The sequence below is a fragment of the Eptesicus fuscus genome, chromosome 14, assembly GCF_027574615.1.
Source record: "Eptesicus fuscus isolate TK198812 chromosome 14, DD_ASM_mEF_20220401, whole genome shotgun sequence".
NCBI lineage: Eukaryota > Metazoa > Chordata > Mammalia > Chiroptera > Vespertilionidae > Eptesicus > Eptesicus fuscus.
The window spans coordinates 78,227,024-78,254,400 of NC_072486.1; the positions used below are offsets into that span (position 1 = coordinate 78,227,024).

The 27,377-nt window shown below is 42.1% G+C and overlaps 1 protein-coding gene across 1 annotated transcript; it reads left to right on the plus strand.

The window, feature by feature from the left end:
• Positions 1-2,594: 2,594 nt before the first annotated feature.
• On the plus strand, positions 2,595-26,036 carry LOC103304294 (GTPase IMAP family member 4-like). Its single transcript, XM_054726376.1, has 3 exons — positions 2,595-2,646; positions 16,952-17,023; positions 24,413-26,036. The coding sequence occupies exons 2-3, from the start codon at positions 16,966-16,968 to the stop codon at positions 25,342-25,344; spliced, it is 990 nt and encodes a 329-aa protein (XP_054582351.1). The 5' UTR covers positions 2,595-2,646; positions 16,952-16,965; the 3' UTR covers positions 25,345-26,036.
• The last annotated feature ends 1,341 nt before the right edge of the window (positions 26,037-27,377 follow it).

Here is a 27,377-nt window from a genome sequence, read left to right on the forward strand (position 1 = left end):
TGAAAATTACCCACTTCAAGATAGCCGTCCTAATCCAAAGAACCTGTGAATATTACCTTATTGCAAATGTGATGAAGTTAGTTATTTTGAGATGAGGAGATTGTCTATCTGAGTGGGTTCTACTTGTAATCACAAAAGTCCCTAGAAGATTGAGGCAATAAGATCAAAGGAGGAAGAAGGCAATGTGATGATGGAAGCAGAGATTAGAGTGATGTGAGAACAAGTTATGGATTCTGGAAGCTTCTAAAAGCTGGAAGAGGCAAGAGATGGATTGTCTTCTAGAGCAGTGGTTCTCAAATTCCTAATGCCGCGACCCTTTAATACAGTTCCTCATGTTGTGGTGACCCAAAACCATAAAATTATTATCTTTGCTACTTCATAACTATAATTTTGCTATTATTAATGAATCGTAATGTAAATATCTGTGTTTTCTGATGGTCTTAGGCTCTACCTCAGCGTTTCTCAACCTGTGGGTCGCATAAATGGGAATTGTAACAAAGGAAGCTGTGGCTTTCTCCCCATTCATCTCTTTGCTTCTGACTATGTTGAAGGAGCAGCATTGTGGGAGGGTGGAGGAGAGCAGGTGGGGACCCACAGCAGAGAGACAGGAGGCTCACAGCAGAGCTGGATGTGGGAAGGAGCTCCCAATGTCAAAGAGCATGGCCAAGAGAACAGTGCAGGAGAAATATGAGGCAATGCTTCTATCACAAGTCTTCTAGAGGAAGATCACTCTTAAGTTAGGGTTCAAGGATGGGACTGTTGTGTTTCATATGCTCCTCTGTGGCCAATGACCTCAAGCATGTTACCATTCAAGACTAGTATCCTGCACCCTGTGGATTCTTTTTGTAAAAATTGATTTTAGAGTGGGAATAAGGGAGAAGGGAAAGAGAGAGAGAGAGACATTGATGTGAGAGAGACACATTGATAAGTTGTCTCCCATACACCTTGACCAGGAATTAAAACCAAGACCTTCTTGTTATTGTGACAGTGCTCCAACCAATTGAGCCACAGTGGATTCTATTTCAACCACTTCCCTTTTCCCTTTAAGGAATTTAACAGTGTACCTAAGGAAATACCTGAGAAGCAATTGGTTGACCAGGAAAGCACCCAAAGCAGCTTCTGGCAGGACATGTTTTATTCAAGGAATGTGGAGAGTGAAGTGAAACTGGGCAATGGTGGAGATATTTGGATAGTACCTATCCTCAAGCTCAAACATAGAGTGATCAAATTTCTCAACCTAGTGAACAAAATCTATATATATAAAATGCTAAGCAGTCATGCAGCCATGCAACCATCCAACCAGCTGGTATGTATGACGTGCACTGACCACAAGGGAGCAGACGCTCAACACAGGAGCTGCTGAGTTGCCGTGACTTGGCAGTGGCAGTTCTCGGGTGACACACCACAGAATCAGAGAGGAAGCAGCTCTTACACTCCAGGACCCCTCGAGGGATGTCGGAGAGCTGGTTTCAACCCCATCCCTGCAGGTCAGGCTCAGGAACCTCACTTACAAGATGGATCCCACTCGCTCTGCAGATGCCCTTTGAGCTCTGGTGCAGCCCCAGGTGCAGCCAGCAGGGGAGGGGCCACGGGAGGTTGGCTCCAGGTCATGTCCAGCTCATCTTGCCCAGTCCTGTCCTGCTAGCCACCTTATAAATAATTTCCTTTCAATGTGCACAAATTTGTGCACTGGGTCATAAGAATATAATGAAAACTCAGTATTTTTATGGTGATGTAACCATGAGAGCTTTGGCAACCTGCATCTCACCTAAAATCAATTTTCAGAGCCTAATGGATCTGTCCACCGGTAAATTTCGAGTAATCTGACTGTCTGGACCTGGGGCAGGAGAAAGTAGGAAGATTAGGAGGGAAAGTTGTATCTATTCCTCAGGTGCATGTTTAGTTGTCAGGTCATACAAACTTTCAATCTTTCAAGAACCATATATTAAAAAAAGAGAGAGAGAGAGAGAGAGAGAGAGAGAGAGAGAGAGAGAGAGCCTGCACGTTTACTGAAGACTTTTTTCCAGGCCTCCTCTTTTCTCCTTGGCTCCCAGTAGTTTAGACTGCTTTGGCTTTGTACCTGAGTCCTGTACTTTCTGAATGAGTACCTTCAGACCCTCCTGAAATAATAGACTCAAAACCCATATTGCACCATCGCTAGTGAACACCTGAGGATTCACGAAGTCACATACCCAACTTCCTTCTTCCAGAATGACCCCACAGTCTCCCACTACACCAGGGAAGATGACAGACACTGTGCCTGTATTTCTGGGCAAGATTTAGGTCATTTATAGGGCCTTTTGGATCTACCACTATAACTCAAAACACCCAAAATAGCTTTGGAAACTTGTGTGTGAGATTGGGCACAAGGAGGAAGAGGTTTCAATTTGGGAAATCTGAAGCACCCACCAAATAAGGAGCACTATGACTGTGTCTTTAAAGGCAAACAGTTCCTCCACTGACTCCACCCCATCTGCGCTTCCTGGCTCAGTGGGTTAAGAGGGCTCAAACACTTCATCCTCACAGTCAAAGCAAAAGCCCACACTCAAAGAGATTCTTTGGAGAAAACCTGAGAACTCATCAACTGGTGGTAAAGAAGGTGAACCTGGCTGAGAAGCGGTCCTGAGTGGCAGAGCTGGGAAGGCAGTAGGTCCAGGGAGTGTGAAGAGCATGGGTTCTGGTCTCAGGAGGGATCTGGTTCTGTGCCAGCAGCACACTGTGTGTGTGTTGGGGTGGTGGTGGTGGTGCTTGCAGAGGGTAGAGAGGGGAGTCAGAAGCTTTATTAGCACAAAGTTAAATGTCTCATATTAAACAGAACACATTTGTGCTGACTGGTGCACCTTCATGCATTTGCCGCTGTGATAGACAATGAGGGCTGCCTGACAAGCCCTCCTTTTCCCTGGATAGGAAATGAGTGTTCCCATGGCAGGTCTTTGGAGCTCAAAGGCAATTTAGAGACTGCTCTCTTTTGACTGAAAAATAAGCAGGATCTCAGAGTGGTATGACTCTAGGGTTTGCCCACATCACTAAAGGCAGAGGAAATCTGGACTGCAGTTTGCTGAGTCCTTTCCATCACATAGCAGAGTGAAACTGTGACCCCAATTGTGTGACATGTGAGGTGAGGAGGGGGTGTCATGGAGAGAGGGTTGGCTATTCTGGAGGAATAATGTATGTGACACCCTCCTATTAACTTCCCTAGTTACAGGCTTCCTGCCAGTTCTCCAGTCTGGAAAGAGTGTGGACTCCCTTCTCTGGCCTCTCTTGATCTAATTCTTATTTGATGGGATTTTAGAATCCTGGGTCTGAGAAGAAACTAAGAGGCTGTTGTATGCAGTGGTTAGGAGGGAAGTGGTAGTCAGACAGACTTTGAATTGGATCCCTTCTCTGCCTGATATCTGTTAGCACTGTGATCATGGGAAAATGTCTCAGTATTTTTGAGCCACATTTGTCCTTATTTTAAAAGTTAGAAAAATAAAATTAGAATTTGGGGGCAATAAATGAGATAATGTACAAAACATTTATCATGGTACATAGTGTAGAGCAGGCCATAGTTTGAGGACGCCTGGTGTAGAGTATTCAATAGTGTTTTGTTTTTTAACAAGAAAAGTAGCTTTATTTGCATTACGCTTGTGTTTTGTTTTGTGTGGGGTTTTTTGCATTTTAATTTCTTTATTGATTAAGGTATTACATATTTGTCCTCATTCCCCCCATTACCTTCCCACCCCCCCCACTCATGTCTTCACCCCCCTGTTGTCTGTGTCCATGGGTTATGCTTATACGCATGCATATAGTCCTTTGGTTGATCTCTCCCACTTACCCCCACCCTCCCCTACCTTTCCTGAGGTTTGACAGTCTGATCGGTGCTTCCTTGTCTCTGGATATGTTTTTGTTTAACAGTTTATATTGTTCACTACTTACCATAGATGAGTGAGATCAAGTGATATTTATCTTTCTCTGACTGACTTATTTAACTTAGCATAATGCTCTCCAGTTCCATCCATGTTATTGCAAATGGTAGGAATTCCTTCTTTTTTAGTGCAGCATATTATTCCATTGTGTAGATGTACCACAGTTTTTTAATCCACTCATCTGCTGATGGGCACTTAGGCTGTTTCCAAATCTTAGTTATGGTAAATTGTGCTGCTATGAACATAAGAGTGCATATATCCTTTCTGGTTGATGTTTCTAGCTTCTTGGGATATATTCCTAGAAGTGGGATCACTGGATCAAATGGGAGTTCCATTTAATAGTGGCCTCATTACACAGGTTAAATTTTTTATTGTGGAAAATATTTTTGATTTATTCAATGATAAAGACAATAGTACAAGGAACTTCCATGTACCTACACCAGGCTTCAACAATTACCAATAGACGCCAATTTTGTTTCACCTATATACTCACTACTCCCTACGCACCCCACATTATTTTGAAGCAACCATCAGACACTGTCTCAGTAAATATTTGAAACCATTTAAAAATATTACCAAAATTAGACTTCAAAAAGCAAGTAGAAATTTTGGAAAATTACTAGTTGCATTCAGATTTCCCTGATTGTCTCATAATTTAAAAAATTGTTTGAAGTCAGATCCAAATAAGATCCATAAATCACAATTACTTGAGTTATCTTAAATTTATCTTAATATGTAGGTTTCCAACCTTCCCTGTTACTTTCTGGGAAATTTCTCTGGTGAGAAAGGGGAAGTCTTTTATCCAACAGAACCAGGCAATATACATTTTGTTGACTATATCCTCATGGTGTCATTTCACTTGCTCTTCTAGTTCTGGTGTTTTGTGTGAATTTATTGTAAAGGAGACACTTGATCAGATTTAGGTTTGACTGTTTTTTGGTGGGAATACTTCATAGGTGCAGCTGTCAACTTCCACCAGAAGGCACATAATATTTGATTAATTCTCTTTTTGCGACATTAATGATTGCTTAGTTTCATTAAGGGTCAGAAATGATGATATTCAAATTCTATCATTTTTTCTTCATTAATGAGGTGGGATAATCATATAAAAAGAAAATTTCCCTCAACCATTCTATCATTTCCATGACGTGTAGTTATATAAGAAAGACAAGATAAATGCTTGATTCTTTCCACTTTTTGGTCAATGTTAGAACAATGAAATGTTTTCCTCGAAGACTCCCAATGAGGTTATGGACTACTTTTAAGAAGAAGGCATTGCTATGAATTCATGGATTTCAACATACTTGATACATTTTGATTCATTGTAATTATTATTGATTCTCAAATTGTCCCATCTTTGTCCAGTTTGATTCTCTTGAAGTTGACTCATAAGTCCTTTTGATAAATTCCTAGAGATTTTTTAGAGCATCCTGGCTTTCTAGTTGACAAGAAAGTGTAGACTCAACGCAAATATCTCATGCCTACTCCTAAAACCAGTACTTTCTCCATAAAGCCCTAATTGTTTGGTGGAAAATGAATGGCATTTGAAGACTACACTCTGGGCACAAAGGGTGCTCTGGGCTCATTATTAACTTTATGCCTTTTCAATGGACTTCAAAAGTACACACACACATACACACACACCAAAAAAAATTAAAGTAGTATTTTGGGGGGAAAATTTAATTCAAATTTTGATTTTTTTTTTTTTGGCCTTAGTACAATCCCTCTAGATATGGACAATGAAATGATTGCATTTTCGTTATTTGGACCAATTACTTATGTGATTCATCTGCCACATGAAATATAATTAGATTTGTTTGTTTCACTTGCTTTTGATTTCAATATCTTAAAACATAAAATTTATTGTATAATTATGTAAACTACCTACATGGCTTCAAGATCAAACTATGATATCTTAGTGTTACAAAGACATCCAGTTTCCAGCTTCTTTCCCCTGTTCCCTCCACCCTGCTTCTCCCATTCTCATGTAAATAAATGTTTGTTGGTTTAATTTTCAGAGTATCCTGCTATTACTTTTTCATATACATGAAAAAAATATATATTATGTTTTATATATGTAGTTCTTATTCCTCCTTATTAGAGAAATGGTAGGTAAACTCTACATTATTTTCTTCACTTTGTTTTTTGTTTTGCTTTGGTTCACTTAATGATACATCCTGGGGATCTCTCCATGCTGGTATAGAGAGACACATCTCAGTCCTTTGCACAGTTCAATAGTACTTCACTGTGTGAATATATCTTAGTTTATTCCTAGTAATGACCATTTCATAGGATTTGGGTTTTATGCTTTTGCAAATCATGATGCAATAAATAGCTTTATGCATCAGTTTTTTTTTCCTGTACTTTTGTCAGTGTAGTTTAGGAAGAATCCTAAAATTGAGAATGGACAATCTAAGGGAAAATGTATGTCTACTTTTGCAGCACAGTACTGACTTCTCTTCTGTAGAGTTCAGACTGTGTTTCCATTCTCACCAGTCATGCAGAAGAGGTCCTGCTTTTGCTATACCTTTACCTACAGATTAGGCCAGAAAATGTTTGAATTGTTGCCAAACCTATAGGTGAGAAATAGTATCTGACCTCAGAAATAGAGGTGTAATTTTAATTTATTTTACTTTTTGTGTTTTTATTTATTTTCCCTATTATGAGTATACTAGTAGCCCATTGCAGGAAAATTCCTGCAATAGGGCTTCCTGCTGCGCTCTCCATCGGCCCCGCCTGCTTGCCTCCCTTCTCTGCCCGCCCCGCCTGCTTGTCTCCCTTCTCCCCCAGCCCCGCCTGCTTGCCTCCTTTCTCTGCCCGCCCCGCCTGCTTGCTCCCTTCTCTGCCCACCCCACCTGCTTGCCTCCCTTCTCCCCGCCCAGACTGCTTGCCACCCTGCCTGCTTGCCGTTCTTCTCCCTGCCCCGCGTGCTTGCTTCTCAGCAGCTTCGCTCCTGTTCCCTTCTGCAATGCTTAGCTTCTTTCTATGCTGTCTTGATATGCAAATTAACTGTCATCTTGGGTGGTTAATTTGCATACTATCCCTGATTGGCTGGTGGGTGTGGCTGGGGTGTAGCGAAGCTGCGGTCAATTTGCATATTACTGTTTTTTAGGTAGGAGTTAATGTATTTTGATATATTCAAGACATATTTTAATTTCTATTTCTCTGGGTGTTTATCCCTATCCCTTGGTCCAGTTTCTATTGAGTTGTTGATTTTTCATTTCTATTATTCTAAAATTTCTTTGTATAACAGGAATATTCGCCCCTTTGATGTAAGTTAGAAAATCTTTCTTTCCCTAGTTTGACCTGTGTGCTTTAATTTGTCTATGATGTTTTTTGTCCATTATGTGTGAGATTTTCATGTAATCATACTTATTAATCCTCATGCAGCTTGATGCTCAGTCATTTGGTTGCCTCTCACTAACACCCTTGCCGGCCTAGTCTCCCCACACAGCCTGTTCGGTTGTCTGTTTGCGGGAGGTGGCGAGTATCTGAATTTACCTACACCACCATCTTGGTAGCTTTTTCTATGCTTGTTTGCAATCTATGAAAGCACATCCTTGCCAACATTGATCTTGTCAGTGTTTTTAACTTTAGTTCTTTTAATGGGTGTGTAGTAGTAGCTTGTTATGGATTTCATGTTCATTTCACCAAAGATTAGAAAAGTTGAGCATTTATCAATTCTTAGAATTCATAGATCAATTTGAGGAGAATTGCCAACTTAAATATTGAATCTTTCAATCCACAAACATTACATTTACTTAGGTGTTGGTTTTCTGTCACAATTTTCAGTGAATAGTTATGTGCATCTTTTCTTAAACTTAACTTTTTTATTTTAAATTGTATTATTTTAAAAATGTAATGTTGAATATTGATCTTGTATCCTGCAATTGTGTAAATTCTCTTATCTACTGTTTTTTTCATAGTCCTTAACATTTTCTGTACATATTATCATGTCATCTGAAAATAAAAAGTGTTTTACGTTGTTCTATCCAACCTTTGTGCCTTTATTTAGTTAGTTAGTTAGTTAGTTAGTTAGTTAGTTAGTTAGTTAGTTTTTGTCTTGTCCTATTGCAATGGCTTGAGTCTCTGGGATAATATTGAAGAAAAGTAGTGAGAACTGACATTCTCGCCTGATGCCTAATATTAAATCTAAAACCATTAGCCTGTTACCATTAATTATGATGGTAGAAATCATGTATCCTCCCCCACCCCCCCAGTGCCCTGAATCAGGTGGAGGAAGTTCCTTTCTATTCCTAGTTTACTAAGAGGTTTTAATTATGATTAGTTCTTATATTTTATCAACTGCTTTTTCTGGAATGGTTGAAATAATTATATATTTTCTGCAATCTGTTGATGGTTAGTAATGCTTATTATCAAACTAGAGGCCCAGTGCATGGATTCATGCACTGGTGGGGTCCTTTGGTGTGGCCTGCAGGAATTGGGCCAAAACTGGCAGTCCAACGCTGCCTGCTGCTCCTGCCTGCCACTCCCACTTATCCCAGCCCCTTTGCACCTGCCATGGGCTCACTCACAGTCAGTCCCAATCAGAAGAAGCTCATGCTGCTGTAGCTGCACTCACCATCTATGGGCCCTGCCTCTGGCACCCATGGGTCAGCTGAGCTGCGTTCCCACTGTGGGCAGCTCCTGCATTGAGCATCTGCCCCCTGGTGATCAGTGCACATCATAGCAACTGGTTGCTCAGTTGTTCAGTCATTCATTTGTTTGGTGGTTCGGTCAATTGGTCACTTAGGCTTTTATATGTATAGATGTTAAACTTTGGACAGATAAGATTAACCCAACTCAGTCATAATATAGTATGTTTACATGCAGTGTTGGGTTTCATTTGCTAATATCCTAAAAAATATTTTTGTGTCTATTTTCATTAAAGATGTTGGGCTATAGTTCTCTTTTCTTGTGATGTCTGCATCTGGTTTGATTTTGTGGTATGTTTGACCTTATAAAATAAAATAAGATGTGCTTCCTTCTCTTCTATTTTCTGGGTTTGTGTTAGATTGGTACCATGTATACTTTTTTTTTTTAGTCTGTGAAAGATACCCTTTGTTTTAAAAGTCCAAGTCACTCTTCAACACTGCTCCTTTATTCAGTACTATATAAGTAGATTTTGGGTTAAAAAGAAAGATTTATTTTTCAATTCACTGTTTTGTTTTTTACCAATACTCTTCAGATTGTCTGAGTTCCAAGAATCAATATACATTCTAAATATCTTTAATATTTTTTTCTATTATAGTTGATACTCAATATTATTTTGTATTAGTTTTAGGTATATATTATAGTAGTTAGACAGTGATATAATTTACAAAGTGATACCCCAATAATTCAAGTACCCACTGAGCACCATATTTAGATTTACACTAAGTATGTGAAACAGCCTTTATCCACTCATATATTGGTTATGTTCCCTATGATGTACTATATAAACTTGTGAATGATTCTGTTTTTGTACGTGGTTTAAATTCTTTTTTCACTTTTTCTATTACAAGGTACATCCAATATTATTTTGTATTGGTTTCAGCTGTACAGCATATTGGTTAGGCAATCATATAATTTACAGTGTGTTCTCCCTGATATTTCCCATACCTACCTAGCACCATACATAGTTATTACAATATCATTGACTATATTTCCTATGCTGTATTTTACATTTCATGAATATTTTGTAACTACCAATTTGTACTTCTTAAACCCTTCAGTTTTTTCAGCTAGTCCCCCAACCCCTATCTCCCTCTGGCAATATTCAGTCTGCATTTAGTCCACAAGTCTGTTTCTGTGGGTTTTTTAAAATTTATATTAGTCCTTAGGTTCCATATATAAGTGAAATAATGTGGTATTTGTCTTTCACTGACTAACTTATTTTACTTAGCATAATACCCTCTAGGTACATCCATGATGCTTCAAATGGTAACATTTAGTTCATTATGGATGAGTATTATTCCACTGTATATATGTATCACAGCTTTTATCCACTCATCTATTGATAGGCACTTGGGTTGCTTTCATATCTTGGCTACTATAAATAATGCTGCAATGAACATAGTGGTATATATGTTCTTTTGCATTAGTGTTTTGTGTTTCTTCACATATATACCCAGAAATAGAGTCACTGGGTCATAAGGCAGTTTCATTTGCAATTTTTTTGAGGACCATCCAAACTGTTTTCCACAGAGGCTGGACTAATCTACATTCACAAAGTACATTCACACCAACAGTGGATGAGAGTTCCCTTTTCTCCACATTCTCACCAACACTTGCTTTTTGTTGACTTATTAATGACTAGAGGACCCTTGCACAAAATTCATACATGAGTAAGGTCTCTAGTGGCTACTGGTTGCCGGCCAGGGCCTTCTTCATTCCACACCACCCCCTGTGATCAGCGCATGTCATAGCAAGCAATGGAACTCCCGGTTGGTGAAACACCCAAGGGGACACTTGGCATAGTAGCCTTTTATATAAGACTAGGGGCCCAGTGCATGAAATTTGTGCACTGGGGAGGGGTCCCTCAGCCCAGCTTGCCCCCTCTCACATACTGGGAGCTCTCAGGGGATGTCCTACGGATGGCTTAAACCTGCTCCCCATTGGGAGTGGACCTAAGCCGCAGTCTGGCCTCCCTTTGCTTGAGGCAACAGGGCTGATCAGGGGAAGGTGCCAGCCCCATCACCCCGCTGCTGCAGCCACTGCCAGTCACTGCAGCCACCAAGGTATTTTCATCAACATGGACTCCAATCCCTTCACCATAAAAAAATGACAACTTTCTTTAAGCATTTTTAAGATGTGTCTTTCATAAGATATGACATTTCTTTCTTTATTTTTCTTTTTATCCTCACATGTGGATATGTTTCCATTGATATTTTCCCCTTCCCTCCAATCCCAAGCTCAGCCCCTTCCCAAGCCAAAAGCCTCCACTTCAAGTTTAGGCTTGGAAAGGGGTTCCCCTGCCCACGGCACCTCTGATCGCAGTCTTGGCCCCTTCCCAAGCCTAAAGCCTTCACCCCAGGCTTTAGGCTTGGGAAGGAGTTCCCCTTGGCACCTCCAATAGCAGGCATGGCCACTTCTTAAGACTAAAGCCTCCACCCCAGGCTTTAGGCTTGGGAAGGGGTCCCCGCTCCCAGAACCTCCAATCACAGGCTCGGCCCCTTCCCAAGCCTAAAGCCTCTGGCCCAGGTTTTAGGCTTTGGAAGGGGTCGTATCCCTCTGCCCCATGTCCAGAAGCTCCGATCGCAGGCTAGGCCCCTTCCCAAGCCTAAAGCCTCCATCCCAGGCTTTAGGCTTGGGAAGGGGTTCCCCCAGCACCTCTGTTTATATGTTTGGCCCCTTCCTAAGCCTAAAGCCTCCACCCCAGGCTTTAGGCTTGAGAAGGAGTTACCCATCCACACTTCCAATCACAGGCTTGGCCCCTTCCCAAGCCTAAAGCTGAAGTGGACCCCCACCCCTCCGATTGCAGGCTCAGCCCCTTCCCAAGCCTAAAGCCTCTTCCTGATGGCTGACTGGGAGTGACCTGGGTCCTGAGGAGGTTCCCTGGACCCAGGTATGTATGCAAATTAACCACCATCTTTGTTGTGTTAATTTGCATACTCACTCTGATTGGCTGTGGGTGTAGAGAAGGTATGGTCAATTTACATGTTTCACTATTATTAGGTAAGACTAGAGGCCTGGTGCACAAAACTTGTGCACAAGTGGGGGCCCTCAGCCCAGTCTGTACCTTCTTGCAATCCAGGACACCTCAGGGGATGTCTGACTAGCAGTCAAACATCCCTCTTGCAATCCAGGACCACTGGCTTCTAACCGCTCGCCTGCCTGCCTGCCTGCCTGCCTGCCTGATCACCCCTAACCATTTTGCCTGCCTGCCTCAGGTGCCAACACTGGCTCCACTCACACCCACTGCCAGCACTCTGTGCCAGCCCCGATAGCTTGGAACCATCAGCAGGTGCAAGCGGCAGCTGCCAGCCCTAATCACCCCTCACAGCTTCTCCACCTCCCCCTGCTCCTGAGGGGAGATCAGGGCCGGCAACCACCTCTTACATCCACTGCTGGAAACAGCCCTGCTCACACCCGCTGCTGGCACTGGCCCCAATTGCTCCACACTTTCAGTGGGTGAGAGTGGGGCTGCTGGCAGACAGGGGACCAGGGCCGCAGGAGGAGGGGCTGGGCTGGGACAAGGAGAATAGGCCAACCGCAGACTCGCAGCCCACCATTTCTTTCAAGGTGAGCAAATTTGTGCACTGGGCCCCTAGTAAAAAATAAAAATAGAATGAAGAAAAAATAATTTGAAAAAATTAAATAAAAACAAAAAAATAAATAAATGTTTAATAAAATATTTAAAAAAATAAAATTAAAAAGTGAAGTGTCATTAATTTCAGCCAAGTTTTAATGCCTGTAAGGGCTGTTTTAAGAGTATACTCTTCTTTTGTGTCTGCTACTTCTCAGTTTCCTGTTATGTAGTCAGCACCATGCTCATGTCCCAAGAGATCCACCACTACTCTGTTTGTGTATATCTCCATAGTTTTGAATGCAAGCAGGCAGGACCAATCTACCCCCTTAACCTGTCTTCCTCTTGTCAATCTTAATCTTTCAATCACCTGTTTCTGACAGGGCTACAGGTAGGGAGGTTGCTGCATTGATTTCTGGGACTGAACAGCCTCTCTTCAACCCAGTCCCTGAGGACTCTTCAGGGCTATTCATATTTGTTGTGTCCTTTGTACCACTTAGGAAGTAGTTTTGTAGGCTCTATTAGCTGTCTTGAGACTGCTGAGAGGAGCTGGCTCTTCAGGAGAAAAATAGCTGCTTAGGTCCAGAGGGTCAGGAATGTCCCAGTGCCAGACTCCTGGTCATCTCTCCATGACCCACTCTCCTCCATAGTCTCTCCTCAGACTCCACAATTCCACACCTTCACCTGCACCTCAGCCATGGGTGAGTGTTTGTATTTGAAAGGTCCTATGAACTTGGTTTAGTGAATAAAAGTGAAGACTAAACAGAGGCAAACCCACCACACATCTGCTAGTTTATCTCCCTGCAGCACTACATGGCTTGGGAAGTTCTTCAGGCTGCCCCTCTGGACTCAGCCTCTCATGGCTGTGGACTTAGATCTAGAATGCCCTGCTGCCAGCAGCCCTGTGGACTTCCTTTCCACAGTTGGATGGTATGCTGTCACCAAGGGATGCAGACTTGGTGCCATGCAGCTTCCTTCTGACCCACTCAGCTCCATGGTATCATGACTTTCTCCAGCCCAGATCCCCAATCCTTTTGTTCTCCAGGCATCCTCTGCCCTTCCAGGCTGTGAGTTGTCTCACCAGCTGTGTCAATTCCAAGTGGATGTTATTTGATTTAAATGCTCCTTCTATCTGCTCTGGACTAAAGCTCCGGACACATCTGCCTATTCAGCTTCCTTTTTTTTCCCTCTGGACTATACTTTCTCCACTGCTCTTCTGTAGTGAGTGAAATGGAGGGAGGGAGGTGAATAGATGATAGATAGATATAGGTAGAGGGAGAGGGAGAGAGAGAGAGAGACAGAGAGAGAGAGAGAGAGAGAGAGAGAGAGAGAGAGGGAAGGAAGGAAGGAAGGAAGGAAGGAAGGAAGGAAGGAAGGAAGGAAGAGGGAGGAAGGGAGGGAGGGAGGGAGGGAGGAAGGAAGAAAGAAAATAAGACAAACAATAAACAGGAGAGAAAAAGATGGATTGGTTGCTTCCCTCACATGCCTCCACTGGGGCCAGGGATTAACCTGCAACGCAGGTATGTGCCCTTGCACACCTTTGGTGTGTGGGCCAATGGCAGAGTTCTATGCCATTTTTATATTTGCTATTTCTTTGTTTAAGTCCTCACTAATTACTTGAGCACCTTTATAACCATTGTTTTGAACTCTGTATCTGGTACATGGCTTGCCTCCATTTCATTTCTTTTTTTTCTGGATATTTCTCCTGTTCTTTTGTTTGGGGCATGTTTCTTTGTTTCCTGACTTTGACTTCCCTCTGTATTTGAGTCTGTGTATTAGGTATATCTTTGTCTCCCAGTCTTGGTATGGTGAACTTACATATTAGATGTCTTCTGGGACTTAGTGGCAGAGTCTTCCTGAACACCTGAGGTAGATGTTCCATATGTAGAATATGTGAGCCTGCCTTGTAGTGGAGTCTTGCTTGGGTGTGGTTGACCCTCAGGCTTGTTGAGGATCAACCACAACCACAGTGTATGAGCTATTGTGAGGGGGCTAACTCCAGGAAGCAGAATTTGCTCCAGTAATATCTGCTGTCTCCCAAGTTCTCCTTTTAGGTATGTTACTTGTGGAGCTAATTGGGTCATGCTTTTATGTGGTGAACCCTATCACCAGTTGTGTTACTTCTGGGGTCTATCGGAAGGCACTCTGATGTAGGACCTGCCTGTGACTGACCCTGGGCTACCTGTTTGTAACTGCAAAGGGATTCACAGTCTGTGGCTGCTCTTCTGGGCCTGGGTGTGTGTGGAAGGGGCCAAGCTGTGCACCGAGGCTAGCTTCTACCAACAATAAGCACAGAGGCAGGTCAACAAAAGGCAAAAGGTTGTTTTAGATCCGGGATAGTGAACCTGCCAAGGACCGTTTGGATATTTATAACATCACTTATGGGTCATACAAAATTATAAAATTATAAATTCGTCTGCTATTTTTTTGTCAAATATCTAATTAACTCACCCCTAATGCCATGGCAGGATTAGACCAAATGATTGCATGGGCCTTACATGGCCCATGGGCAGACATTCCTCAGCCATGTTTTAAATGATAAAGTGGGCCTGTCTCTTATCAGAGCAAGTTGGAACAGCTCCTTCCCTCACTTCCTCTTCTCTTCTTCCCCTCAATGTCCTTGCTTAACTTTGCCTTCAAAGTTAGAAGAGGGAGGAAGACCTAAATTTTCCAGGTAAAGGAATTCAGGTGTTTGTGTGTGTATTGTGAGGAAATGGAGGGAAATGTGGGATTTGGGGCAGAAGGAACCTTTCCCCTGGATTTATATCATAAACCTCCCAGCAAACTTGCGCTCAGCACATGCTTCTCATTGCTTTCTGTTTTCTGCCTCTGCTGATTTTAGGCTGTAATTGATTGTAAAGGTTTAGCCCTTCAAATTAGTTCCTCTTTCAGAGACTGCTGCTTGCTGGGGCTGGTCAGTAGACCCTGAGCGATGGAAGAATGATGACTCAGACACATATTTCTGTGAAACAGAGGGCTAAGGACTGCTTGACTATAGGAACCAAACAGCCCCTTTCACCTGCCTCCTTAGGTTTTTATTGTAACAACAGCTTGAGCTAAAATTAACTATTAGATACTATCAGTAGGATAAGCATACTTGAGAAGACACATGCATCTGCAGTGTCTTTTAAGCAAGGACATCTGAAGACTAAGCATAAAGATTCCAGTAAACACCCGGGGCTAAGACTTTTCAACTAAGTCCCATGCTTCCCCATAGCTCCTCAGAGAATATTTGTACAAGTACCAGTAATTCCTTTCACCACTTACAGGATTTCTAAATTAATTTGAAGCTTTCAGGGATAAAGTAGCATGAGCAGACAGAATTAGCTCTGAGGGCACCTGGTGGGTGAAGAGTACTGGGAAGTATAATAAACATAGCTCGGTGTATTCCCCCTTTGAATCCCATCACCAACATCGACTTTGTGACAGAAGCTGATATGTACAATTCTGTGATTTCTCTTCCCAGTTTACAAGAAGCTGTTTTCTATTCCCTATTCTTAAGGGAAAGACATAGCTCTTTTTTTAGAAAGGAGTCTGTCTTTCTCATAGTATTTCAAGAGTTTATTTTATGGCTTGTGATGAGATGATCCTGTCCTTAACAACTAACATTTTCAGCCTGTTGCAGGCATACTCTGCTCCAATGTGAGTTTCTCAAACAGATTTCTCCTTTGCCAAATGTTTTTAGGTAGCAATGATAAAAGGTATTTAAAATGTAATAACATATTTATATGACTCTAAGCATTGATGAATAAGGAGAGGATAATATTTTTCAGAGATGTATGCTGGACATAAAGATATGAAAGGGAGTAAGAATCAGAAATATTTTTGATCAATTTATTTGTTTGACAAATGGTTATTGAGAACCCCTCTATGTCCAGTATTGTGTTTGTCCCAGGTAATAAGGGAAATGCAAGACACAGTTGGTCCTATCATCATCACAAAGCTCAGAATCAAAAGGGGCATTGTAAAAAAAAAAAAAAAAAAAAAAGCAAACAGCTTCTTATTGTAGTATGTGTTCTGTAGGAACCCCTGGGAATGCGATTAGAGCAAATGGCAAGTTGTTTTTGATGATGGTGTTGGGGAAAGAAGCATTGGAGAGAATAAAAAGTAAAATTTAGTTTTAAAAAAGCACTTGATTATAGAGGAGAAAAGGAATTGGAGATGGAATGATTGGTTAGGAGTTTTAAGCATGGAAAACAAATAAAAGTGGCTTGGCTTAGCATGAAGGTGGGGATAATGGATAATTTTGCATGTTTTGGAGGTAGAATCCATAGGAGTTGGTGGTAGACTGATGAGCAAGTAAGGAAAGAGAAGACGCAGCTGACTCCAAGATTCTGTAGCAGCCACTGGCTAAATGGTGATGGCATCTACCAAAATGGGAGTAGAATTATTTATATGGTCTGGAGTTTGGGGTTGGGAGATGGTCAAGGGCTCCATTTTGGCCAAGTTCTGTTTGAGATGCCCATGAACTTGCCAAATGGGGAAGTTGATTGGGGATATAAAAGTTCAAAATTCTGAGGAGGGTCTAGGCTATGAGGACATACAGATGGCATTCAAAGCAATAATTTACTGAATGGATGGGGAAGGGTGCCCAGAACCAGAGCTGAGGAAGCACTTGAAATATGTTCCTGTAGAGAAAAAACAACAAGTGAAAATAAAACTGACAATGGGGAGGTGAGAAGTGTTGGGAAATAGGGAAGGTGAAATCAAGTAGCAAGTTTATGGAAAATAAAAAATAAAAACTGTTGGCTGCATGAGGTTTTGGTTTTCAGTTACTATCCATTTTCTTAAAATGAGTTCTGTTTCTTATCTACAGAAATTTAAACCACGATGGCAGCTCAATTGGACATTACTCCTTTCAACTTCAGTGAACCCAGGACCGGCCATGGTGAGATGGTGCTTTGGTTCCCCAGGCCAGGTGGGATGGAGGGAACCTGGCAGTGGGTTCTCTGGTCCTCTCTGCTTGTCCCCATCTGAGCAAGAACAAACAAAATATTTCCAACCTTATTTTATAATTTCTCTTAATTGACTCAGCTCTTGCTTTCTCACAATCTTCTGCACTGTCTCCTCGTGACACTGCATAACCTCTAGAGCAGTGGTTCTCAACCTTTCTAACGCCGCAATCTTTAATACAGTTCCTCATGTTGTGGTAACCCCCAACCATAAAATTATTTTCATTGCTACTTCATAACTGTAATTTTGCTATTGTTATGAATCGTAATGTAAACATCTGTGTTTTCCAATGGTCTTAGGCAACCCCTGACAGCTGTTCTCAATTTGTGGGTCAAGATTCCTTTCACAGGGGTCACCTAAGACCATCGTAAAACACAGATATTTACATTATGATTCATAACAGTAGCAAAATTACAGTTATGAAGTAGCAACGAAAATAGTTTTATGGCTGGGGGTCACCATAACATGAGGAACTGTATTAAAGGGTCATGGGATTAGGAAGGTTGAGAATCACTGCTCTAAAGGAAGAGAGGTTAAAGTAACCTGATTGATCCCAGGCTGATGAGGTTTCTTATTCCCTACATCCTATGATGTGGACACATCAGAAGGGCCAGTGGTAGCCTCTCTGGCTGTTTTTCTGTCACTCTCTTCAGCCTGAGAAATGATTGGGAAGGAGGAACATGAGAGGAATTTATTTATTCAGGTCTCTAATTCCCAGTGTTGGAGGCCTCGCTTCCAACAAATTCAATAGATTGGCTCACTCAGTCACTCACACACCCTCTTTTTATTCCCTTATCTATAGAAATCAACTATATCAATAGAACTTTTGTTAATTTGGCCCCACACCACAACTTAGTTCCCTAACACCTCAACCATTTCTTTGGCAATCAATTTGGTAGATAGCTGGGCAGTCCTTGGATTTGCAAAACTGGGCTCATCTCAGCCAGACATGCTTATGCACCAGTAGTAAGCTGGTGATTAAGTACACAACTGGATAATCATTCTATCTAATAAAAGAGTAATATGCAAATTGACCGTCACTCCAACCCTCAAGATGTCCGCCCCCATGTGGTCAAAGATGGCTGCCCCCTATGGGCACAAGATGGCTGCAGGGGAGGGCAGTTGGGGGCAATCAGGCCAGCAGGGGAGAGCAGTTAGGGGTGACCAGGCCAGCAGAGGATGGCAGTTGGGGGTGACCAGGCCTGCTGGGGAGGGCAGTTGTGGGAAATCAGACCAGCAGGGGAGGGCAGTTGTTGAATATCAGGCCTTCTGAGGAGGGCAGTTGGGGGAGACGAGGCCTGCAGGGAAGGGCAGTTGGAGGGGACCAGGCCTGCAAGGCAGGGCAGTTGAGGATGATCAGGCCAGCAGAGGAGGGCAGTGGGGTGACCAGGCCGGCAGAGGATGGTAGTTGCAGAGACCAGTCCAGCAGGGAGGACAGTAGGGGGGGACCAGGCCTGTAGGTGAGGACAGTTGGGAGGACCAGGCCTGCAGGGGAGGGCAGTTGTTGAATATCAGGCCTTCTGAGGAGGGCAGTTGGGGGAGACCAGGCCTTCAGGGGAGGGAAGTTGGGGGCAACCAGGCTGGCAAGGAGTCCCAGATTGGAGAGGGTGCAGGCTGGGCTGAGGGACAAACACCCCCATGGATGAATTTTGTGCACCGGGCTTCTAGTTCTTTAGATAAAATTTATTGATGTAACATTGGTTAATAACTTTATATGAGTTTCAGGTGTAAAATTCTATAATATGTCATCTGTGTATTACTTTCTCTACTCACCACCTAAAACCTTGTCTCCTTCCATTACCACATATTTCACTCCCTTTACCTCTTTAACATCTCTCCTCCCATCATTCTGTCTGGTAACCACCATATTGTTGCCTGTAACTATGAGTTTCTTTGTTCCCTGTTGTTTTCTCTTTTATATTCTATAAGTGAGTGAAATCATTTAGTTCTTGTCCTTTGTTCATCTGACTTATTTTGCTTAGCATAATACTTTCAAGATCCAGCAACTGGAAACTTTTGAAATGGATAGCTCCATTGCCATATCTGGTAGTTAGCAGACTCTGGGGCAGGCTAGGGTGATAAGAATAACCAGTCTTTGTATCCTTCATCATCAATCAGTTGCAGGGTTCTGAAGAACAAGAGACAGAGAGCCACAGCGCATCAGCACTTTTGGAGTCTACTAGCATTACGATTTTACTGCCCTATTATCTAGAGCAATTCACAGGGCCCACCCAGATGCAAGGGGTGGAGAAACAGACTCAGAGCCTTGTGGGAGGCCCTGCAGATCCACATGATAAAGAGGCATGTGTACAGAGATGGGATTAATTCATGGCTTTATTTCAGTCTATCATACAAACTGCCAGCATTGGCAAATGGTTGCAGTGTTGGAGCTGGCCTTTGATGACTTTTCATTTCAACTCCCATGATTTTACTACATGTCTCTGAATGACCAACTAATGCCCTCCAGATAGCCTTAAGTTGGAGTCTTCCACTGTGGTGCTAACTAAATAATACTTTGAACTCCCACCTGCATTTTATCTTCATCTTAACCATCATATAGCTGCTGCTCTCAGTTTCTGGAAATTTACTTCTATCACCCCAGAATTCTGGTTATCAAATGCGGGATACTCTGCCTTAGGAATGATTTTTCTAATCTCTCTTCTGTTTGATTGATATTTTTTAAATTTCTTTATTGATTAAGGTATCACATATTTGTCCTCATCCCCCCATTTCCATCCCACACCCCTCCCCACACATGCCCCCACCCCCCTGTTGTCCTTAACTGCTGGTTAGGCTCATATGCTTGCACACAAGTCCTTTGGTTGATCTCTCCCCTTTACCCTCACCCTACCCTACCCTCCCTCTGAGGCCCGACAGTCTGATCCATGCCTCCTTGTTTCTGGGTCTGTTCTTGTTCATCAGTCTATGTTGTTCATTATTTCCCCTAGATGAGTGAGATCATGTGCTATTAGAAATACACTTATAAGAACCGAAAATGAGACAAGCAATAATGGTTATAGTGACAGGCAAATGAATCAGTCTATAGTGAGTTTCTTTCTGGGCCAACAGTTCTTTTGAGACCCAATTTCAATGTCCAATGGTTCCTTATGTGTACATGTCAGCACTGACATTACAGTTCTGGATGGTGGACAAATGGTGGTAATGCAGGTCCGACTCTCTCTGGTTTGGTCCTGGGCAACCTGCAGTGATGTACAGCTGCTAACTGCTAGTATGGGAGGGCCACATTAGTGTCTTCCATCTCTGGACTGCTTCTCTTCTGTCTTCATGGCTGGAGTAGTCCTGTCGATTCCTCTCTGTTGCTGGAGTCCACATGATCTTGGAGTTGTTTTCTGAAAATATACAAACATATTCTCAACCAAAAGTTAATAAAGGAATATTTTCTATAAATTTGACTTGGGATCCTATTTCATTTTTTGCCCAAATGATTTTCCTCTGGCTTGTTTTGACACCTTGTGTGTTTTTCATGGGTGTCTTGCTTTTAGCCTTACAAGGCAAGAAAGTATAAATACACAGGGATCTCCACCCAGCTTCCCTTTTGTCTGACACAAAATCAAAACAATGCCCCTTTGTGTGTACAAATAAAGAGAGGTTTCTGGCTTGTGTGGACACCAAAGAAAGGGTGTCACTACTATCACTACGTGCCCCCAGTAGAGGTGCAGAAAATGTAACTAAGACCTTGTCTATATAAAAAGAAATGGACAGCCAGTTTGAAAGGGAATTGCCATGGACTAGAACAAAGAATATCCTTACATGATATTATTCTACACTATAATTAAAATTTTTCCCAGATTTGGATCACCCCCAGTACTTATAATAGTTCCTCGCACCCTTGGGGATAAAAAAAAATCATTTGTTTGGTGCTTGGAGACAAACCTAACATATCTCTTGATACTTTAGAATTACAACAGCATAATATACAATTATCCTAAGCAAACATACAAACTAATTCTTTGAATGTCTGGCAGCAATTTAAAAAGTACATGTAAGGATTTAATCCTTCTCATTGTGTAGAGGGCCTCCTGGGAAGGCATGTGAGCATTCTATATTGGTCCCTTTTACCCTTTAGGCCAAGAGAGACCCTCTTCTCACAATTCAGTTGCTCACAGCTGTTGCATGAGCTCTCTGTTCATGTTGAGGTTGAAGTCTCATGATGACAGGTGCCATGGATCTGTCTCTCACCCAGTGGGGCGAACTGAGCCCCCCCTGGAGAAGAAACCCGGGTTCCACAAGATATGTGATCAGTGCTGGGGCTCCGCCAGCAGGCGAGGGGATCCCAAGGCAGGTGCTGGGCATGGAGGCCACGAGGGCATAGGCTACCAAGGAGACAAAACTGAGCCTCACATCACCCTGCTTGGCCCCGGAAGATGGGTGGTTAGCCAGAGATGGGTAAGATTCCTCAAGGAGGGAACAACCTAAGACAGGCACAGTCGCAGAGGGGCCATCAGGAGAGAATTTGGGGATCAACAGAGGTGGGGCACAGACCCTCACCCCCCCAACATTGCAGGGGCCTAAACCCTAGCCCCTTCTGAAGGAGGTCTCCTGCCCCCATGGCTGCTTCGTGCTTCCCATGCCCAGCTCAGATCAGGACCCAGGTGACTGACAGAGACTTGGCTGACAGCAGATGCCCTCTCACTCCAACAAGAATTGTTTGAGTTGTCTTATACCCATGGTGTGGGGAAGTGGGCTTATGATATCTAAATCCAGCCTACCACCAGGAATGCTCAGGACCTACTCAAGAAGGCAAATAATCCCTCCCACCAATATTTACAGGGTAAAATAAGATTGTTGTTAGAGTAATAAATTTGACAGTAAAATAGTCAAGTTTTCAGGCAAATTTAAATTGGCTAGTTGAAACAAGCGAATATTCTAGAAAAATTAATTGTACTGGACAAAAAGGTTTTCCTAAAGTGTTAACTAAAATTTTTATTGGTACTTAATCACATGATAAAATTGTGCACCATGTAATGAACCTAAAACAGTAATATTATAGTGCAAAAAAATAAAATTTAAAAGCCATCAAGACTAGATTATGCCAAAACCGGTTTGGCTCAGTGGATAGAGCATCGGCCTGCGGACTGAAAGGTCCCAGGTTCGATTCCGGTCAAGGGCATGTACAATGGTTGCTGGCACATCCCCGGTAGGGGGTGTGCAGGAGGCAGCTAGTCGATGTTTCTCTCTCATCGATGTTTCTAGCTCTCTATCCCTCTCCCTTCCTCTCTGTAAAAAATCAATAAAATGTAAAAAAAAAAAAAAAAAAAAGACTAGATTATAAAATTTTCAAAAGCCTCCTACCATTTAAATCAAAAAAGGAAGGGATAGTAGAGGAATATCATGTAAGGAAAAATATCCTGTAAGTAAATTACATCTAGAAAATTAATACTTTGATTGATATTTTTAAAAAATCACTCCAATGTACAGAATAGAAAAAGAGGGAATAATGGAAATAAAGAGATAGGTTAGGGGATTGCTGACTCATGGAAGGTGATGGTAGCTTGGGCTAGTGTGATGGTCTTCAAAATGGAGAGAAGCAGTCAGATTTGTGGATGAAGCAAGGAAAAATTGCCAATGGGTCAAACCTGGAAAGTAAGGGGAATAGAGGAATCCAGGGAGATTCCTAGTTTAGTTTGAGAAACTGGGTAAATGATAATAACTCTGAAAAATAAAATGGAGTTTACAATCATGTCTGCAATATTGTCATTGTGGTGATGTATGTATACATCAAATCAAAGCAGAGACAGGTACTCATTTTCCTCCTGGATGACCAAGGTTATAATACAGGATTCCTCCTGCATGAATCAGTCTTATTCAAGGGCTGTACTGACAGAGTCTTCCTGCAGGGAGAAACAGGCTCTCAGATGTGCTTGTCACTTGACTTCTATGGTCCCAATCTGTGCTCAACAAATCCTGAAGTCTTCAACTTTATAGACACATGAAAGAGATAAGCAGATAATTACTGACTAGAAAGAGGGAAAGAGATATGAAGATGATTTGACATAGTGATCTCTAAAACATCATTCAGGTGATAGGCTATGCTATTCTGTTATTAACTTCCAGGTGGCCTAAGGAATAGACATGTTTAACCAAGTGAAACTAAAAAAGTGTATACCAATACTACTCTGTATGAGTTGTTATTACTATTATTTATGTATCAATGGATTTTAGAGTAACTCCTGAGAACTGTCGCTACTTTCTGGATAGAAGTCTTTTAAATATTAATTTAAGATAGGAAAACTTCATTAGATTTCCACATTAAGGTCATAATTTAAAAGTAAGGTATTTTTGTTCTTTGGTTCAGAATCCCTGAGGAGATGGCTGCATATGTTAAATATGAAGAAATACTTTGCCTTTCTCCAAATGTGCCATTTTCTCCCCTGCAAGGGTGGGATGGCTTGAATCACCCATCTACCTGGCTTCTTAATAGGAAAAATAAATGTTCCATTTTGGATATAAATTGGGGAAGGAGATCTTCCATTGTGATGTCCCAAAGTCAGATTTTGTGTTACTTCCTACATTAGCTTATGAGGAACAGTTACCACTAGCAGCTCAGAATTTTCCATGGGTACTTAGCTTCCAAAGGTCAGAGAGAGAAGCCCAAGAGACTCCTGAGAAGTTGCTAGCATTCCCCAAATAACGCCGGTGGGCTTGATCCGGCATTTAGAAGTGTTCTGGAAACCTGGAGAAAGGGCTGTGCATAAATTAGTAACAAGTCCAGAGACGAAACATAATTTTGAAAGGCATTTGCGGGGGAAGGAAGGGAAGGCAGAGGAGCTTGGCTGAAGAAACCAAGTTCTCCTTGTCTCAGAAGAACTTGTCCTAAGGCAAGGTGGAGATATATACATCAAAGGTTAGGGTTTCATACAGAAACCATTGTCAGAATGGGGGAGTTACCTCCAGCTGTTCAGGTGTTTGGCCAGGGGTAGGGAATAACATGTAGATTAAGATATCCTTAGATGTCTGGCAGTAAACAATCAATTTAGTGCATCCTTTTCAGGTTTGGGGAAATGCCTTTAGCCATTCCCAAAAGGCTATAACATATGTGACACAGCCCTTGTTGAGTCTCCAAGTTCCATCAACCTTTCGATGAAACTCTTGCAGTTATGACATGCTGGAACTGGCTTCCGGCACCCAAGTTCTGCAGTAGGGAGGTGAGGCCCATGAGTTCCACAGATGTCCTATGAGTGCAGAGGTGGCTCACTGACAAGACACTAGTGGGCTATAGAGAAAAACCAGTGGGCAGGGCACTTGCAGTGGGAAATATTGGAAGTCAATCTTAATGCTGTGGTTTTGTTTCCTGATGTCCCAGGGTTTGGAAACCAAGATCCCAGAGATTCACAACTGCGACTTATCTTAGTGGGTAAGACTGGAGCAGGAAAAAGTGCCACAGGGAACAGCATCCTTGGGAAAAAAGCATTTCATTCCAGCATTGCAGCAAAATCCATCACCAAGTTCTGTCAGAAAGAGAGCAGCACATGGAATGGGAGAGAAATTGTCGTTGTGGACACACCTGGCATTTTCGACACTGAGGTACAGGATGCTGACACACAAAGGGAGATTGCTAATTGCATCCTCCTGACCTCCCCTGGGCCTCACGCTGTGCTCCTGGTGGTCCCACTGGGCCGGTACACAAAGGAAGATCAAGATGCTATCAAGAAGATGCTGTCAATGTTTGGACCCAAAGCTAGGAGATACATGATTCTCTTATTCACCCGGAAAGATGAGTTGAATGGCATGGAGGTCTATAATTACTTAAAGGAAGCTCCACAAGATATTCAAGACTTGATGGAGCAGTTCAAGGATCGTCACTGTGAGTTTAACAATAAGGCAACAGGGGCTGAGCAGGAGGCTCAGAGGGCACAGCTGCTGGGATTGGTCCAGTCCATGGTGATGGGGAATAAGTGGGAATGCTATACTAATGAGGTGTACCAAAAAGCTGAGGTGGAGATTCAGAAACAAATTCAAATGATACAAGAACAACTCAGAGCAGAGCTGGAGAGAGAGAAGAGACAGTTAATAGAGGAGTATGAAGAGAAAATCAGAAAGGTGGAGGATAAACTGGAGCAAGAAAAGAAAAAGGTAGAAATGGAGATGCAATTGGCAGAAAGGAAGAGCCGCTGTGTTTCAAGGCAGCAAAATGCCAGAGGTGAAGTGGAGAGTCAGAAAGAGATGATTGACACACTCTTGAGAATATTTGAGATTGCTTCCCTTTTGTTCTCATTTCTGTTCAAGGAAGATTAAGCTTAATGAAAATCTGTCAATGTTTCCTGCATATTTTCAAGTGTTCCTTCCCATATATCTCATTCCCCAAAATCTGTTTCTATCTCTCACACTCTCAGGACTGGGGTGTGTAGTAACATTTATTGTTGTCAATTAGTATATATTTCATTTATTTTACAGGGAGAGACACATTCTCAATTTGTAAAACTCCAAAGCAGAAAGTGTGGATAACCCCTATCTAGTGAGCTCTTTCTCAGAAACAGAAAAGGTGAATGCATGAGACTAAAAGATGGTGACTCCAAGCTTTCTGTATTTATCCCTATTAACCATTTTTTCCTCTAGATTCTTTCTAGATTGGCACATAATCTCCACCTGTGGCTTCTACTTCATATTTTTACCTTTGGAATGACAAGATCATTTTACCTATGTTGTTAGATAAATCAATTATTTGTATTAGGTAATGGATAGCTAGAGATGCTTATAGAATTCTTTCTAAATGACCATAAATTTATTGAATTACATTCTTATGGGAAGACTGAAATCGTTCCTTATCATCTGCACACTGAATAACAGAGTTTTCTGAAAAACAGATTTCTCAGAACACAACTAAGTGAAATGTCAGAAAGAGTAAAAGACAGATTCAACAGCTAAGAGAACAATGTTCAGTATATGCAGAGTTTCTGTAGATAGTCTTTGAGCAACATATATGTAACCACTTTACTGAATAACTAGTTCTGTCCTTTTCTTGTGACACCCACTGTTGCCACCACACTGCCATCACTCCACACCTTGATTACTTACTGTTAGGTGGGTCATCCCCACACAGTTTCCCCACCCTTTACAATTGTTTGTTCATTGTTACTATAATAAAACTTTTCTATTCTCTCATATTTATGCAAAAGTGGAATTTTTTTTATCTTGAAAATACCCCTAATACTTCTTGTAAAAACACTGGGGTGAATTTCACTTTTTGGTAACGTCAAGATGATTTTAGAGTTCAGCTTGGTCTACTCCTAAGACCTTTCTCATTTCTCCTGAAAGTTTGAACCATATTCTTAACCCCTCTTCCCAGCAAAGACCACATTCTCCTTGGATTCATTCATTATTTCCTGAAAGAACTTATGTGTAACCAAGGTTTCTGAAAACCATGTGGGCTTTCTGGTAAAAAAAATAATAATAATAAAACCCTTTAGGTTCCAAAATGGCAGCAGTAAGTGGAAGATACACTGACACTCTCCCAGGACCAAACTGGAATTACAACTGAAGAGCACAGAAACACCATCCTGAATAAACAACTGTTGACTAGCTGGAGACTATGTTGATAACCAAGGATGGAAAGTGGAGACGCCATCAAGCCTGGTAGAAAGTGTGAAGTCATGAGAAGGCTGGCTTGGCTCCCACAGACTGCAACTGAAGATACCTCAGCTGTGAGGGTTCCTCAGCTGAGAACTCTGGAGTCTAAATCTCAAGCTGGGCCTCTCACCCACAGCACCAGAACTGAGAAAAGTGCCCACATGACAACTGGTTGTGTAAAGCAGTGGGTTTTCTCTCTGTCAGGGAAAGACAGCTGGAAATTCAGATATCCTATTAAAGGACCAACACACAAAATTTTGTGTGAATCCACTCACCTTGGGCTCTGGCAAAGGGAGGGCTGAGTCGACTAGAGCCTTGTGAACAGAATCCAGGTTTGGGATAAGAGCTCACAAGACAGCTGCCCTGGTTTCCTGAGCTGAGTCATTCCCTCATACTGCAGAGGACATCTTTCTCAGTTAGACATTTACCATCCAGGCAGCTTTTTCCTGAGGGGAGGGGGGGCAAGCAATTGCCCCACACTGTTGGAAAACCTCTCCCCCAACCCTGGAGTCAATAGCCTGAGACTAATCAAGACTGAATAATGATCAAGAGAACAAAAATGGAGGCAGAGTGCCTGGATGCTGCATGGACATACTCCCAGGAACAAACTGGAATTACAACTAAAATATAGGAAAACTTCCTGAATTATCAATGGAAGACTCACAGAAGAGAACCCTGACACCTGAGGACTGAAAGTGGAG